At 39.4% G+C, this 17,020-nt stretch overlaps 1 protein-coding gene across 3 annotated transcripts; it reads right to left on the bottom strand.

The window, feature by feature from the left end:
• On the bottom strand, window positions 8,116–15,546 carry LOC8085373 (TOM1-like protein 2). Of its 3 annotated transcripts, none has more exons than XM_021449598.1 (10): window positions 15,287–15,546; window positions 13,594–13,672; window positions 12,367–12,444; window positions 12,068–12,181; window positions 11,632–11,795; window positions 11,066–11,147; window positions 10,779–10,864; window positions 10,049–10,225; window positions 9,417–9,916; window positions 8,116–9,059 (listed from the first exon to the last, which is right to left on the bottom strand). In XM_021449598.1, the coding sequence occupies exons 1-10, from the start codon at window positions 15,388–15,390 to the stop codon at window positions 8,404–8,406; spliced, it is 2,040 nt and encodes a 679-aa protein (XP_021305273.1). In that variant the 5' UTR covers window positions 15,391–15,546; the 3' UTR covers window positions 8,116–8,403. The 3 variants fall into 3 exon arrangements, with proteins under 3 accessions (XP_021305273.1, XP_021305272.1, XP_021305275.1); XM_021449597.1 differs by having other exon boundaries at window positions 12,346–12,444; window positions 15,287–15,545; XM_021449600.1 differs by having other exon boundaries at window positions 8,116–9,026; window positions 12,346–12,444; window positions 15,287–15,542.

Below are 17,020 nucleotides of genomic sequence, written 5' to 3'. Positions count from 1 at the left end.
TTCAAGATCGGCCAAGGATAACTATATAATTATTTTTGGTGGGAAGAGAGGAAGTTTCCTGAGAGTTCTCTAGTTGATCTAAGAATCAAGAATTACTTCAAGATTATTTATATCGGGACATCAGAGCACTAACCACAGAAAGAGATAAGGGGGCTAGGAAGGTCTGACTATGGTCCTACAAACACCGATCCGAACGAGGTGGAATACGTCGACCGTTAGGGCTGTCACTACCCTAAGGCTACCACAACAATCCGCAGGATTGGGTGCAATTTCAGGTAATTGCAAGACTAAACACCAAGTCTAATCTATTAATTACTACTCTAATGTTTCAAAGATTAGAGCACTTGATGCAAGCGGGAATCCAATAAATAACTTGAATGTAAATAAAAGTAATTAAAGAACTCAGGAATTGTGAATTGAAGAACCTGGAGAACGATGAAGAACGAACAGTTGCTGCAAAAGTACAATGTTGAGGAAGATCCGACAGATCCGGCTCCTCCTCCGCTCTCCTCTTCTCTCTCCCTATTTTCTAGATTACAACTAGAACTAACTAGAACTAGAACTAGAGGAACTAGAACTAGAACTAGATGAACTAGAACTAGATCTAGATGAACTAGAGGTAGAACTAGAAGAACTAGAGGGATCCTCTCTACTTAGATGAAGAATTGAAACCCTAGCTTTGATTCTGTAGAAGAGGTATGATCTCTAGGGGCCAGGGGGTCTGGTTTTATAGTCCCTTCAGATGAATCTGGGCCGTCGGATCAAACCGACATTAATCGCATGGTTTTCCTTGATCCTTTAGGTCGGTGGAGCGTGATCCCCGAATTGGACTCTGATTGGGCACTGTAGCAGGGCAGGCGACCTCAGGACTAGGGCGGGCGCCCTGTCCCTGAGCCCTCTCGGCCTCCGCTTCGGTCCCATGGCTTCTGGAGTCTTCTAGATGATAGAAAATTGCGCGGCACGTTAATATCTCTATGTAAACCCGACGTGTGGGCCTTTCTTCCGTATTTCCTGATAACCCCCTGCAGAAATAGACAAACACCAAAACTTGTGGAATTCTGTCAGATAAAACCCTAAGTCTAGGTGTTAGTTGCATTTGGATCCTTTTCCATGATTAGTTGATGGTTAAATATGAGCATTAAGGACCGTCAACACTTCCCACGCTCTTAGTTCATTGAATAGCATCCTAAATCACCTAATTGATGAAATCTGACGAGGTTTCCACGATTCCAGCCATGGCGCCGCCGACAGGACCGCCGGCGACCACCTTGTTTTTCCTCTGGGTCAATCTCCACCGTCGAGACGTAATCCAACGGCCACGAGTAGATCTTACCCCTTTGGCCGCCGATTTTTCTAAAGAGCCCCTTCCCTATTTCATAATAGAACCCGCAGTCCATGGCGGTTTTCAATAATAAAAACGTAAAATTGTTTTTCTTATTTAAAAACATAAAATCGTTTACTCACATTCAAAATATGTTTGCAAATAATTACAGTTTTTCCACTGAGTTTCTTTTAGCCATAAAATATTCGTTTTAACTCCGATTTGAGCCGTTCAAATTGCGTTAGGTTCGTATTTACGAGATCTACATGTTAGTAGCCTTGGTTCACCAGTTTGTGTCTTTTTAGTTTCAAGATATTTTTAACTAATTACTTTACTAAAGGAAATCTTGGAAAATTCATATCTTCTCCGTTTTAGCCTAGATTTTCATGATATTTACGTCTGTGTGATCGTAGCGATGTGAAGAATCATTTTATAATATTTTCTTATTGTTTTGCTATTGTTGGTGTACTGTTGTAATTGTAGCTTTGTTTGCTTGGTGTATGTTTAGCTTCGATTGTTTGTGCGTTGCTGATTGGTGATCGGCTATAGACGGTGAGCAGTACTTGGTGACCAAGATCAGTACCTTGATGACCAATAGGATCAGCAGGAGCAATTGGATCAAGGCAACTATAGCATTGAGTTTTCTTTCTGTGACTATGATCTTATGACTTGATTAATGTTTAAGCAACAAACAATAAAAATGATTTTTTAGCAACTTGAGGATTTATTTGTAAGCGGTCACCCGAGATTGGCAGTGCAACCATAAGACCTTTTCTAGCTGATTAGAGGTTACCCATAAGGGCGCTAGAGGGGATGGAGTAGATGGGCTTTTCCACAATAGTATGCTTGGATTCAAATTTCATCATGTAGCATGCTTAGATTCATCAAATTTCATCATAAGGGTTTGATATTGCTACTTCTATGGTCACTAACAGTTGTAAACAACATAATAAAAATATGAGTAAAGTGCACAGAACATGACATTAGAAAGCTACTTAATGAAGTTTCTGTTACTATAAGAATCAAGAGTCTTGATGGGCATGTGAATGAATGCTAGCAGCTACGTACTGAACGTACTTTGTCAATCTAAAAAGTGACAACAGTCGAGGTATAGAGCTGATAATTATATACTACTACTGCTCATTAGCCAACACAAGCAAGCAACTAAAGCTAATAATTAAGCTGGAATAATTAGACACATGTAAGCAATGATTACACAAGGCAAGCCTAGCAGTTGCACTGAATGTCTGAAATTCAATATTGAATTGCCGCTACTATTAACTCATAACCAGAAAACATTAGAGCAGGGAACAATTAAATAAGGCATGTTACAGGTCACATGGATTACACTATTTAATCAAATAGGGAAATGTGTACACTAGATACCAGTAACCCAACAAGTTCGCACCTCCTACCTAAAGTAACACAGATTGGTTCATTACCATTCAGAGCAAAAAAAAACCCCACAATGTTCAACTATAGCATCATATGACCGGGCAGAGAGTTCTACGTCCATGTCAAAATTATCTCGCAGACTAACTCTCACCACAGTATTCCATGGTTCAGCTTTTGGGTCATAGACATAAAACACTTGCTGAATTTGTGACGAAAATACAAAAAGGATCATCCTCTCTAATTTATCATTGGTATGTATTTTTCGTGAAAAAACAAGAGAAAGTCTATCTCATTTCAGTGATAAACAAAGGCAGAGTTGTGGCCAAAGGAAAGTTAGTAACTACTAATAGCCAGAGAGAGAGAGAGCAAGAGAGATTTTAGAAATAAAGCTTGGAACAAAATACTTGGGGATTTATGTTGAAGGCCTTGAGAGTATTATACATGGCAATATTGGAGATGAGGAGGTACCTAGACCATTTGATCATATTCATACACTAATTGATGTTGTTGATATATTATTGCTTGGCCAAGTTCACATTTAACTTTGAACTTTTTTCATTCAAAATAGGACAGTAACATCTTCAAATTGAGTTATTCATCTAACACATGCTTCATTGTAGGTGGAGAAAGCTAGAAATTCATTTCGTACCCGCAACAAGTTGGTACACACAGCATGTGGACAAAGCTAGATGGAGGCAAAGTACAAATTTCAAGTTTTAGTTGTTACAAAAAAGTATTTAAGTAATATTTTATGATATTATCACTTTCTCTATGCTTCTTTGTGAACATAATCTGATCAGTAATGGACATATTGGAAATCGAGTTAGTTAGATTCTTGTTGTTTTGTCAAGGCCAATTACAATATCATTGATGGTTTACTTCCCATTATTAATAAAAAACAAAAAATAAAAAAATGATTCTAACTATTTCTACATTCATCTCGATGCACTATATATATAATGAAAATGTCTATTTTTTTGGGACGTAATAACGCATTACAATATGTCAATATAATGTGTCTATATTACTATACAAAACATAGATGTATGTACGAAATTGTTTCTACAGTACTTAATACACGCTATGACGTATACAACATATCGATGTACGTAGACATGCAATAAAAACATGGCTACAATATTGTTTCTACTTTTGTTAACACGTATTCAGGCGTTACTATAAAACATGTCACCTGCCACATCACCTCTTCACATCAGCTGCCATGTCACCTCTCCACGTTAGCTACCATGTTACCTTTTTATGTCACTTGCCACGTCACCTTTCCACGTCAGTTGCCACACCACCTTTCACGGCATCTTCCACGTCATCTACTATATATATCGTCTCTATACTCCTTAATGTGCAATATTGGGTCATTACAAAACATTACTATAGTAGTAGACACGAATTATGAATTTATCTACAACGTAACTACACTATTAGACACATGCTATATAAGCATCTATAAAAGCATATTAATGTGTTTAGACATGCATCTAACGTGTTTATGAAACTTCTGTTCATCTAATATATATGCTTACGAAAATTGTCTCTATGGAGCCTAACACGGTCCAAAAGAAGATGCTTCTAACATATTTTCGTAAAGCTTACCTACAATCCTATAGAGACAAATTAAAGCATGTCTAATGTAAAAAACCATAGCTACGGGGGGAGGGTGGTTCTAGTAGTGTCTGGTAGAACAGGCGTGGTTTTCTTCTTTTTTTGCTTGTTTCTCTTGCTACTTGATGCGCCAATTAATTTCCAACATGTCCCTTATGCCCATGTTCCATGCTGAGACATTTTTTTAATGCCAACATATGCCCCCTGATTTTAGGTGAATGAAACATGAACCTAAAAACATAATTAAAGCACTAAATAGCAACAACACCCATCTCATTGGCTATGTAGCATCTAAGGATGATGTATACATCGGCCATATTTATTCGAAGGGTGATACATGTATTAGCCATTGTTTGAAAAGCACTCTAGGATTTTTGCCAAACACTTGGAAAATACTTCTTCATGTACCTTTCGTTGATTGCTCTTGGGAGACTATCACCTTGCAATGTCTCCAATAGATATGAATTCCCAATTATTACTTTGATCACTCTATAATTACCTTCCAACTTGGCGACCATTTGCCAAACTTGTTGCTCTTCGTTCCAAGTGGGTAGTATGGTTTTCCATGCTAAATCCCCAACTTGGAATGATTTGCTTTTGACATTCTCATTGTGCCTTGGCAACCTGAGCTTTGTCTTTCACCATCTACTTGGAGCTTTTAATCTTTTGCCGACCACCTCGTTGATATTATCCATCATTAAATCATGATACATAATGGCAAACAAACATTTTGTTTAGCAAGCATATATGCATCCAAATTCACTTGACGGGTAGTAACAGCTCTTGCCCATATACCAACTTAAAAGGAGTAACTTTTCTAGCACCATGCCTAGATATGTGATGTGCCCATAAGAACTTCACACAAAACCTCATGCCACCTCCTAGGATTATCTTCAAATTTATTTTTGATGAGCTTGATCAAAGTCTTATTACTAGACTCATCCTGGCCAGTAGCTTGATCACAGTATGAAGATGACTTGAGCAAAACAACTTGATCTTATATAATTCAATAAAATAATGTAGCGCCTTTGATACAAATGATATTCTTTGATTCATAGTTAATGTTTGGGGAATGTCAAATCTATGTATGATATGCTCAGTAATGAATTCAATCACCTCCTTATGTCTCATATTTTTCAAAGGAATTACTTGAGCCTACTTAGTGAAGTAATCCACAAGAACCAAGACAAAGCAATGTCCCTTTGATGATCGGGGATCAATTTGGCCAAGAAGTCTAGCCCCCAACCACAAAAAGGACATGGTTTGATAATAGGATGAAGCATAGCACCAGACACAAAACTGAGTATTCTCAAACCGTTGGCACTATTCACTACCTGTGTAGTAACGAAAGCAATTGGCCATCACAGTAGGCCAATAAAAACTAGCTCAACGCAATAACCACTTCATCTTTGGAACCAATTCATGTGTACCACAAATACCTTCATGAACAATGTACTCCGCCAAATACTTTTATCAACTTTAGCACTTAGATCATGTAAATATATAGGGTCAGTCCTTCAATAATCCAAACCAGCCACATCACTGCTTGAACTCAAACGAGATGATTTGGGAGTTCATTGGACAAATCGGCCCAACCAACTAGAGGCGAGTCAGCTTGGCCTAGCCAACCCAAGCAAGTCGGCTTGGTCAACTTGGGTAGTCAGCTTAGCCGACTTAGCTGCTCCTACACATAAAACAACCAAGTTTTTTTTGCATCAGATTTTCTTCGGTGTGAAAAGTACACCCAGCGATGTCAAAGCCAGATCCTTGTCGAGCTAGCATGTTGGATTTATAATTTTCATGCCTTGAAATATGCCAAATTTGGATTTCGGCAAAGAAAGCAATAATATCTAGGCACATATCAAGATAAACATTGAGTGTTCAAGCATTAAAACTCACCAGTTACTCGCTATACCACCAGCAGGGAATCACCAAAGGCTTCAAGTCTTCAACATGTTTTACCTTCATGGAATACAATATTTTTCAAGCCGAATAAAAGAGCTTCATACTCGGCTTGATTGTTAATGCAATAGTAATTCAATCGGCTTGATATCTCAAATTCAGCATCATTAGGAGAAATAATGATTACGCAACACCTTGGCCATCTTTACAAGCCAATCCATCGAAATAAAGTTTCCATAGGGTAGAAGTAAGGTCTAATTGGTTGGCATGTGCTACATTTGCCACAGGATCAAAATATATTGTATATTGTGTATACTGCTAGCTTGTTGCCCGTGCAAAGCACGAGAGCCAGCAGATCTGGTCCTCGATCCTTATAATCATTCTAGCAATAGCTCTTGTGAGGATATGACTAACATTTTAACTGCTAACTTGTTTCACGAATTGGACAGTACAATGGCCATCAGACATTAAACAAGAAGAATGCAAGAATCACAAATCAAATCAAGAACCCTAGATGCAAGAGAAACAGAGAATAGAAGAGGATTACTAGTGAGAAAGCACTGTTGGAGGAGATCGACATCGGGGAGGAGAGGGTCACGTCACAGACGCCCTCGTCGTCGCCAGCATGTCGCGCTTCAACCAATACGCGTACATCGTGTTGCACCGCTGCCACTGCTTCACATGTCCCTCGTTCCCTCCACAGCCTGTGACAGGATCTCTTCCATGACACTAGAGGTTGGGCTTCGTTCTGGGTGGGGACGAGGGGGAAAGACCAAACTAGGCTGGGTTACAAACCATGTGAGGCTTAAACGAACAAACAAATAATCATGTGTCGAGATTGCTTTCACGCCGGGGTGATCCATGGGGATTGGCCCGAACCCGGTCATTCCTGGCCCAAACAAACAAGGCCCTAATCAACACTCCCACATCCCTAATAGTTGCACGTGAATTTTTTCCTTCTCCCTCCGTGACTCCGCCATTCTCGTTCTAGGGCCATGGAAACAACGACTCCCTTAATCAATGTTTACACGTCAATAACAGTTGCGGCGCGCAAAATCTTTCCACTTCCTTTGTGACTTCGCCTCTTCGTCTTCCTTTGAAGCATTTTCCTCTTCGTTTGCCTCAAGCCGTTACTCCAGCCCATGCCTTGGCCTCTGTCTACGCCGTGTCCTCGACCAACGCTGCCTACCCCCACCTTTCCATCCCCACCCTCCACTAATCCGAACTGAAGGGTTCATCGACCTCCACTCTCCAACCCTTCACCATCTACCACCAACCTCACCCACCACTGACGACCAATGGAGCCTACTGCCAGCCATACCACCCACCAACCCTACACCACCTTCGGCTAGCCTCGACCCTCCGCTAATCTCAGTTGAATAGGGATGAAGTAGACCTCTTGGCCCCATGGCCATCCCTGCCTACTGATGTCCATCGTCGCCCACTTGGCAGCACCTTGTCACCTCACTCTCCGCCTGTTGACTATTCATCGGATAGGGTGAAGCCACAAAACTCAAACCTAACAAGTCAGCGGAAAGGAGGAAGACAAGTCATGCATGCAGAGAGGGAGACGAGGCACAACTCATGCTGAATAGGGATGATGCAGACCTCTTGGCGACATCATGTTGGCTAACTCTCTGCCTGTTAACTATTCGTTGGACATAGAAATGCCACAAAACTCAAACCTAACAGCCGTCGGAAAAGGAGGAAGACAAGTCATGCATGCAAACAAGTCATACATGCAAAGAGAAGGGAGACAAGGCACAACTCATGCATGCAGAGAGAAGGGAGACGCGACAAAACTCATGCATGCAGAGAGAAGGGAGACGAGGCACAACTCATGCATGCAGAGAGGCAGCTGACGCAACAATGGCCCAAGCAAAACCAGGAACAGGGTCTGATATTCAGAAGTCCGATGCCAGAATTACCAGGAGAGACAGCATACTGGACTCCTCTCTTTTTTCTTTTTCCCTCCATTTATATGTACACAAGACATTAAGGCTACAGAATGATGGTAAACAAACTTTTTCTTGAAAAAACAATCGCTATCAATCTCAGAATCTACAAATCTCGCCTACCACTTTCAAATAAGTAAAAAAAAATCCAAGAATTTATATACTATGAGAAGGTACCCCCATATGGAACTTGTAAGCACCGACTCATCTTTACAAGTTACCAGCCTTGTTGGACGCAGATTTACTAGGCTTTGTTTTGGCAATGCTAACAAGATCACTAAAGAGCGAATCTTCAGGTCTACTTGGCCTGTTACGCTGCTGGAGGGAAGACGGCGCGGGTGTGCCATACAGACTGTTGTCTTGCATCGAGAGACCATTCATCCTCTGAGAAAGATCATTTGCACTGGCATATGCATATGCGGCGTTCGGAACGTAGTAGCCTCCAGGCTGCTGACCATAGCCATAGCCTGTCATCTGGCCACTAAACATCTGTTGCTGGTAGACATCTCCAGCCATTTGCTGGGGATAAATACCTGCTGGTTGGTTGCCTTGCACTGGCGGATACATTCCTCCATACTGTGTATTTTGTGTAGCATATGGTTGTTGAGCCCCAAGTCTAGGCTGGAACTGCCCTCCTGGTTGTCCACTTGGCATTAGTTGCGATGGTAACAGTTGCTGCCCAGGATGTGTAATTTGGACTGGCTGGGGTTGAGTAACTCCAAATTGTGGCACAGCTGACAACCCACCAGGATGGTCGGCTTCTAATTGCTCAGTTTCTGCAGGCAGAGCTTCCCAGGGTGGTGGTGGAAGGTCGTTGCTTTGTTCAACTTGACCTGTCAAGGACCAATCGCCAAGAGTTTGACTATCTGAGGATGGAAACTTCTACATGTAAGAAACAAAAAATCTACATAAAAGTACTTCACAAACAGAAAATTTAATCTGCTTGATGCTAAACTTTATCTTATGCTTTCTTTAGCATTCATGTAAATTGTGCTGATTTTGTAAACTGTATCACAGTTCTATGGCACAAAAGCTTGAAATATTAGGAAATAAGAGAAGCATAGACACAGCAACTGTAATCTGATCCAGAAAAAGGTTAGGGAATAAAACAATACCTAGCTCTGTTTTTAACACTCTAGGGACAAACTAATAGAACAAACAAAAGTAATACTAAGATACTTGTACATACTAGAAGCTTAGATTAAAAGAGACAGTGTTAGTACCATAATTCAGTGCCTGCTGTGGTGGAATCATTCCATGGGCAAACTGTCCATTCCATGAACTTGCTGAGGTTAAGTTAGAGCCTTGATCATAGGGTGTCATTGTATCTGAATTTAACCCATTAGCATATGGTGAAGGATGGTGTGGTGGAACAGGTTGCTGTGGAGAAGGATAGGCTTGTACTGATGGATTAGGATTTGTGTTAGATACAGAAGGTATGGTAGGGTTCTGGCTGGTGTTATTGATAGCATTGCTATCTGAAAACATGTCTAAAAGGTCTAAAGTACTGGGGCTTGAAGAAGCTGAAGCTGCAGGCTGAGTCACTAAAGGAACAAGAGCTTGGGAATGAACAGGTTCTGGTTTGAAGAACTCATCACCGCTAAGTAAGTCAATATTTGGGGTAACAGCTGATTCTCCATGAGACTTTGAAGCACTTGATGATGGTGGTGCAGGAAGTGCTAACTGCTCAAATGGAGTCACACTACTGGCAACTTTAGCAGACCTGACAGGTTCATAGTGTTAATAGGAAAAGTCAGTCAAAGAATAATTCTAAGATACTTTTTTGAGGGTTACTAAACCCTCATCAGCTAAAGGATTATTTCAGCTAGAGTAACATGTGAGGACACAACACAACCTTTGGTCTGCCTCCTTTGTCGGCTCGGGCTTCGTTGGTGAACTGTCTGCGCGGGCCGGGACTGATTTCGGTTTTTCTACTCGAACGGCTATGCCAGCAGCAATTGCATCGTGTTTTGCTAAAACACGCTGTAAATCATCATTCAATGAAAGGCCCTGACTTAATAGGTCCTCGTCCCTGTTGCCATTAAATGTATGGAAAGAATTAGAAACTATTCCACTCTTACATGAAAACAAGCACAGGAAATTCAAAGGATGACAGTAAAACATGTTTTGAATATCCAGTTCAAAGGAAGTAGAAGTAGAGCAAGGCTTTGTTTGCTCGATGACTCCAACTGGCCACACCTACACAAAGCGTATATTTGATGCAAAGCAAAAGCTATAACTAGAAAAGCTCTAATGACTTACAATTTGGAATGGAGGGAGTAGAAAAGAATATATGGTGTACCATGTAAACAAAGCATACGACAGCTTTCACAAAAAGTAGTAATAGTTATATTTTCACTATAGTCCATAATACATTATTATTAAGAAAAAAAAGGTTGTGTCAATTCCCTGCCAATAATGGATTTCAGCTGAACAAAATTTTATTTCTCCCTGTTAAGTTCAGGTACACAAACATAAAAGAGTAGTTTGGTGGTTCAAATCCATATCCTAAGTTTCCAACAATTAATTTCATTTAGTTTGTATATATACTGGTTGAAAAAACATAACATAAAGCAGTGACTTACGACGTTGAATTGACAAGTTGCACCACTCTTTGCTTATATGAACGGCATTGGTCCACAAGGTCCACAATAACCTCCTGCCTTAGACCCTGCATGTTGACTACTATTTAGAAATCCAGGGATGACTAGAACTTCTGGAACTGCATGGTCCAGTTGAACAATCTGGAACATGTCAACATAGAATCCAGTTTTCAAGGAAAGAAATCCTCAAGGAAAATGGGAAGGTCATCTCATGATTTTACTAGACGTGCGTAATTACCAAGGGTAAGCAAGAACAAGGTAGAAAATACCTCTCTGTTACCAGGATCAATAGCATTTAACATCTCTGCAAGAACATCCATGACCCCACGTGCATTCTGAATTTCTGTCAAGCTGGCAATAGAAAGACATAATGTTATTTTCAAACTTCCTTTAGAAAGGAAATTCATCAAATAAACAAGGCACGGCTAATCATAACAATGATTCAATTATAACCTTATAGAACTGGTCCACAGAAGGGATGAGCTGCAATGTATAGAAAGAAAAATAGAAAAGCTATGGAAAGTTTATGCAATATAAATAGAAATTCACAGATTTGAACTGCCATAAAAAATATCCATGCATATTCTCTTGTATATTCTCTTTATTACAGACCTACCAATTTCAGAAATAATCTTAATGGGAGCTGAAACTACAAATATTCTGCAAATATAATCCCAATGACCTTAAAATCCTTTGGTAGGCTGCACCATATGTAGGGAGAAGGAAGGCATGAGAATGCTCAATTTTGTTATAACTGTAATCCCACAGATAATGCACATTTACTGCATTAGTTCTAACATCAATTCCATGGATGGGGTAAAGAAAAGCAAAGTACCTTAATGCAGGCACTTCTGGTGCAGAAGAGGATTCAGGCACATCTTGTCGATAATCAGTGTTACGCAATGCAGAAGGCGGATAGTTCCTTAGAGGCTGTGTCTGTGGAGGAGTATAGATTGGCACGGTACTCTCCGGCCTTTGAGGAAATACAGCACCAGCACGCTGATAAATCAAATCAAAAGTACGATAAGTTCTGAGTTTAGTGCTATAAATATACTAGGTAAAGTAACACTTTGAAGATGATGAAAACACTAGGTAAAGTAGCTAAACCAGGAACATGTTCCATTTATTTGTGCTATTGCAATGTTCCAGATGGTGAAACAAACACCACTTTCTACTAATAAACTTTTTGTTTGTTAGTACTTGAGACCACATATAATGCTATAAAATATGGTCGCAATTTATGCATGAAAACAAAATGTGAAAACATTTACCAGCATCTCTTGATATGCTGCGTAATACTGGGGATATCTTGCACGGGCACCACCAAAAGCTTCTTGCCAAGTGTCTATCAGAATTAGTATCTTCTCTTTGACGTGATAGTCAGGCTACAGATCGCACGAAATAACAGATGAGACGTTATTCTTATTACTGAATAGGGTTACTCAGAAACAAAAGCCCAGAAATTTGTTTGCCAGGGATTCAAATATGCATGTCCATGTCGAAGTGGCAGGTAAGAATGACACAGGAGAATATTAAAAGGCACTTGCACCTTCTTCTTAGCTATCTTCACCATTTCATGAAGTATATCCTTCTCAGCAACTTGCATATGAACAAAATCACCACAGTTTTTAATCAAGGTCTCCAGCAACTGAAAAAGAAAAGGGAAACAACAGTAGTAGCTTAGTACAAGCTTACTGAGTAAACTGTTGCCTGCTTTCAAGTTTGAAGTATGAACAACAGCCCCAACAGATTAAATTTCAGAAACTAACATTGTTCGATTACGTATCTCTGGGAGAACGGGTGTATGCTGTGACAGATCAAAGAGGATAATCTAGGATAAAACAGTAAAACAGGAAGCCTAACGTTCTAGAGATAATAAACGTAGTTACATTACATAGAACAATATGTTATCCCTGTCAATTTTTTCTTGTCATACAGTATCGCTTTTTAAAATGCCAGAGAATTTTCTTAATAAAACAAAGAATAACAAAGTTATATTAATGATTACACAATTCCAACAACAATCAGTCCTACAAACATGGCCTTTACCAATCTATAGCTATCTATCGATATCTATCTCTCTTATAATCTTAAATCACACTAACATCTATCTCCACATGCAAGATGTCCATCACAACAGTCCACTAGCACATGTAATTACAACTCACTAGCACATGCAATTGTGATATCCACATCAGCAAGACGCATCATCCACTAACAAACATTTAGCTGTCCACATCAACGTGCCACATCATACACCAACATTAATTCATAGTAGTTTATCCCTTTTTCTATATGTAGCCTAATTTCATTCTAAACCACCCACAATTCTGCAACAAAGCGTGTGGTATGCTTCTAGTTATCATTAATGCAAAAGCCCTAGAATACTACTGAATCATCCTTGATAATGCAGAAGCCATAGAACACAAGTAGATGCTGATTGCAGCCTCCACAAATGTCTTTTAGCTATATCATATTTGTAGTCGCTATCTTAACAATTGTCCTATTTAACTACCATCAATTTGCTGATCACACCTGTTAAATCAGAATTTACATGCTAGCCAACTAAATGAACTGAAATCATTAGCAGAGCTAGAATAGATGTAATTACTTATGGGATAAATGAGCCATTGATCGACCAATATAATGAAGTAAAGCTGAAAGATGCATGCAAATTTTCATCTTTATGAACATATGCACAATAGAGAAGGCTACTCTGCCATGTACATGACAAAATGGCAACTAATGGTTCATATGCAAACAGAAGATATTAAACCAATTGCAGAATAGTATTTACCGTTAATGCAAGAAGCTGGACCTTCGAGTTCTTGTGCCCAATCCGTTTCTTGATAGTCTTCACTACATCTTTGGCTTGCCTATGTGAAATATGAAAGTGTGAGAAAAAACTGAATTACATCTTTGGCTTCACTATGAAATATTCACAAGACGCCACTAGAGAACATTACAGCCCTTCCCCAATCCCAAACCTGAACACACAATCTAACAGCACCATAGGAGAAAATAATGCTTCATTCAAGTTCCAGACTCGAGTAATTGTTATTTGCATCACTCCTTAGCTTCAGAAAATCAATGCTACCCACTCCTTTTCTATTGATCCACAAAGCATACACATAAAGTTCAACTTTTAGCAATAGATCAAGAGTTCCATATCTCCCAGCTGTCACCATAAGATTACAATGAGACAGTTCCAGGATAATAACTAGAACTCCATGGTTGCTCAAATATTGCATGTTTTGTTTCTACCACTCCATGCTTCAACTTCCTATCATACTGTCATCTTTAGGTAGGGCCCGTTTAGCAGAGCTCCAGCTAGTGTCCCTAGCTCCAAAATTTTGTGGAGCTAGCAAAGCTGGGGGTAGAGCAGGGGGTATTTGGGTGAGCCTTATCATTCCACTTTAGACTGAAATGACTTGAGCCACTTTATCTGAACCTACAGACTTCAAATCCGAGATGGAACTAGAATCCTGCCAAATAGCATTTCAGTCACTATACTGAGCACGTGATTGTTTGAATCATTATCTCATATTCTCATAACCATTCAGATTAGTAACTCATATTATCCAGAAGAAAATCTTTAGGTGTAATGAAGGAGACACTCTGTCATCAATAACCGTCAGTATGTGGTACCAGCTCTTTTTTAATATTTATGGTCTAGTGAGGGCAAAAAGTGGACAAGCTCGCTCTTTCACTATAATGTCCAACATGCAGGATGCAGGCAGTGGTGGAGCCATGGCCTGGCCACCCAGGCGGCCGGCCAGGTTCATCAACGAAGTTCAAAAGAAAATTTTCTTTGTACTCCCTCCATTCCAAATTCTAACTCATTTTGGCTTTTCTAGATTCATAGATTTTACTATGCATTTAGACATAACATACATCTAGATGCATAGCAAAAACTATGTACATAGAAAAGTCAAAACGACTTACAGTTTGGAATGGAGGGAGTATCAAAGAAGCTCACTGTACTTTGCTAAGTAAATATTTTTATTTTTTATATAACAAAGATTGCCAGGGCTCCTAAAAGCTTCTAGCACCACCACAAGATACAGCTCTCCCAGGAACAGTTATTGAAATATTCCAAAGCCTGAAAATTTAACCATAAATAGGGAGACAACCAATTTTATTTCTTCACCTAGTTAAAACAATCCCCTCTCGTTGCTATGTCCGATGAACAAAGTAATAGAACCACAACACAAAAAAGAACCTCGCCTGAGTTTGAGAGGGCCAACTGGACTGATCATCAACAGCACCCCGCTGTTAAACCTACTTTACCGCAGAGCATCAACCCAGCTGCCAATCCAAAAGAATGGCTACGATATCACAACAAAATTTCGCGGCACCATGGCCCCAATCACAACAAAATTTCGCTGTTAAACCTACTTTACCGCTGAGGCCCTGCCAGTCGCCGCCGGCAGCTAAACAACGCGCGAAGGAAACGACGACAAAAAGGAGCAGGAGGAAAAGGCGCTCACGAGGGGTCGTGGTTGAGGATGTCGCAGATCTCAAGGTTGAGAGACCAGTCGGGGCCGATGAGCGACTCGCTCGTCGCGCGCTCCACCAGCACCGACTGCGGCATCGCGCAATGATTCCCGCTTCTTGATCGGCGGAAGAGTAGGCGGCGGCGGAACCCTAGGCGGCGAGTTCCCCTTCTTCCTCCGCGTTTGTTTGGGCGGCGCCTTTCCGGTCGGTCAGAGAAAGCGGGCGAGGACGAAAATAAAATTGCGCGATTTTTTCTGGGTTCGAATGGTCTCGGATGTCCCGTATCCTTGCGAGGCCCACATGCCAGAGACACGGGGATGACGAGCTTTTCCAAAATTGGGTTTGGTACTTCGGTTAGTTGATTCCAGCAGGGACTGTCCTCGCCACATGAAATTTGCTGGAACAAGTGTTTTATGCTGCGAGATACCATGTGCGCGTTGCCTTATTAAGAATTTTTTTATTGTTTGTTTACTTAGCTGAAAAGTTATAGATGAAATATTATTCGCTAATTTATTATAATACTATTTATTTATTAAAATTAAAATTGTATGATTAGTAAGACAGGTGAACAGAACCACGTGTTGCAACAAAACTTTTGTATTATATTGAATAAACATGAGTTATTTTTACTTATGTGAACATGGATAGAGCAGTTTGAGAAGTAAAAAAAAAGCAGAACAGAAAAGTCCATCGCTCTTTAATATTAAACTAATAGTAAGTATAATAGTAAGTATAATTCTGTGTTCCAATAGAATAAAAAAAACTAATCGTAAACAACAAAGACGATGATATGTATCTATTTATGTTTAATTTTTTTAAAAAAACAAGTCCATAATTTATTGTAGTGATATGATAATATCCTATTTCAAATTAAATTACGACCTTGGTTGATTCTCTTCCACCATGGTGAACCACAAAATATTTAGAAATAAATATTATAGTTTTAATTTTCATATTATCTATGTGTTGTTATAGTTAAATATTGAGCTTGATTTTCTTTTGAGTGTCCATAAAAATATATAATTCTAATATATGATTAAAGTTGTTAATTAAGAGTTATAGTCACCAATGTATTGAAGATTGGTCTGTTCGTCGATAATTATAAGGAGAGACATCTCGATTTTTTATATTGCAGTCGTTGCCTGCAATTGCTAACAACAACCTGTTCAAAATTTTAGTTGACAGTTTGATTAGTTGAACAATCAATTTATCCAATTTTTTAATAAGAATGAGTTTCATTTCTTTAAGATTTACTAGGTAGCGTGCTTGTATGTTGCCATGAGATAGCTAATACTTTCTATTTAAAACACACAGATCTCACAATATGGTCAGTCTCAATAGAAGTTTCATGTGAGTTTCATTTACATTAAATTGATTGCCACATAGACTTTTTTGACGACATGGCGATGTATTTAAGAAGAGAGAAGAAATGGGTTTCATCTAAATAAAACTCTCTTGGTCGATTAAGTCTTAGAATTAAATGCCTATGAAAACTATAAAATGAAACTCTTCGTTGAGAATGTGTATTTCATTCAAGTTTCATTTCATTTCACGTGACATGACAGTCTTAGAAAACAACGCTATGAAACCCCCACTGAGACGGGCCTACTGTAAACCTTAAATACCAATATTAAAGTGACAATATCTCAAAAAAGCAATGTTTGTGAAATCAAAAAGTTACGGAGAACATGGTGTCACATGCTCACGATAATAATACTGTAAACCTT

Source organism: Sorghum bicolor, chromosome 10, assembly GCF_000003195.3.
Source record: "Sorghum bicolor cultivar BTx623 chromosome 10, Sorghum_bicolor_NCBIv3, whole genome shotgun sequence".
Classification (NCBI taxonomy): domain Eukaryota; kingdom Viridiplantae; phylum Streptophyta; class Magnoliopsida; order Poales; family Poaceae; genus Sorghum; species Sorghum bicolor.
This window is presented reverse-complemented; position numbering and strand designations above follow the sequence as displayed.

What these genes read in the sequence shown, in the direction of transcription:
- LOC8085373 (XM_021449597.1), bottom strand. Translation starts at nt 15,390, where the DNA reads ATGCCGCAGTCGGTGCTGGTGGAGCGCGCGACGAGCGAGTCGCTCATC. An exon ending in TGAAGATAGCTAAGAAGAAG is followed by an intron (nt 12,182 to 12,345) that starts GTGCAAGTGCCT and finishes TGCGATCTGTAG; the next exon opens with CCTGACTATCACGTCAAAGA. An exon ending in CCAGAAGTGCCTGCATTAAG is followed by an intron (nt 11,148 to 11,631) that starts GTACTTTGCTTT and finishes TTCTATTGCCAG; the next exon opens with CTTGACAGAAATTCAGAATG.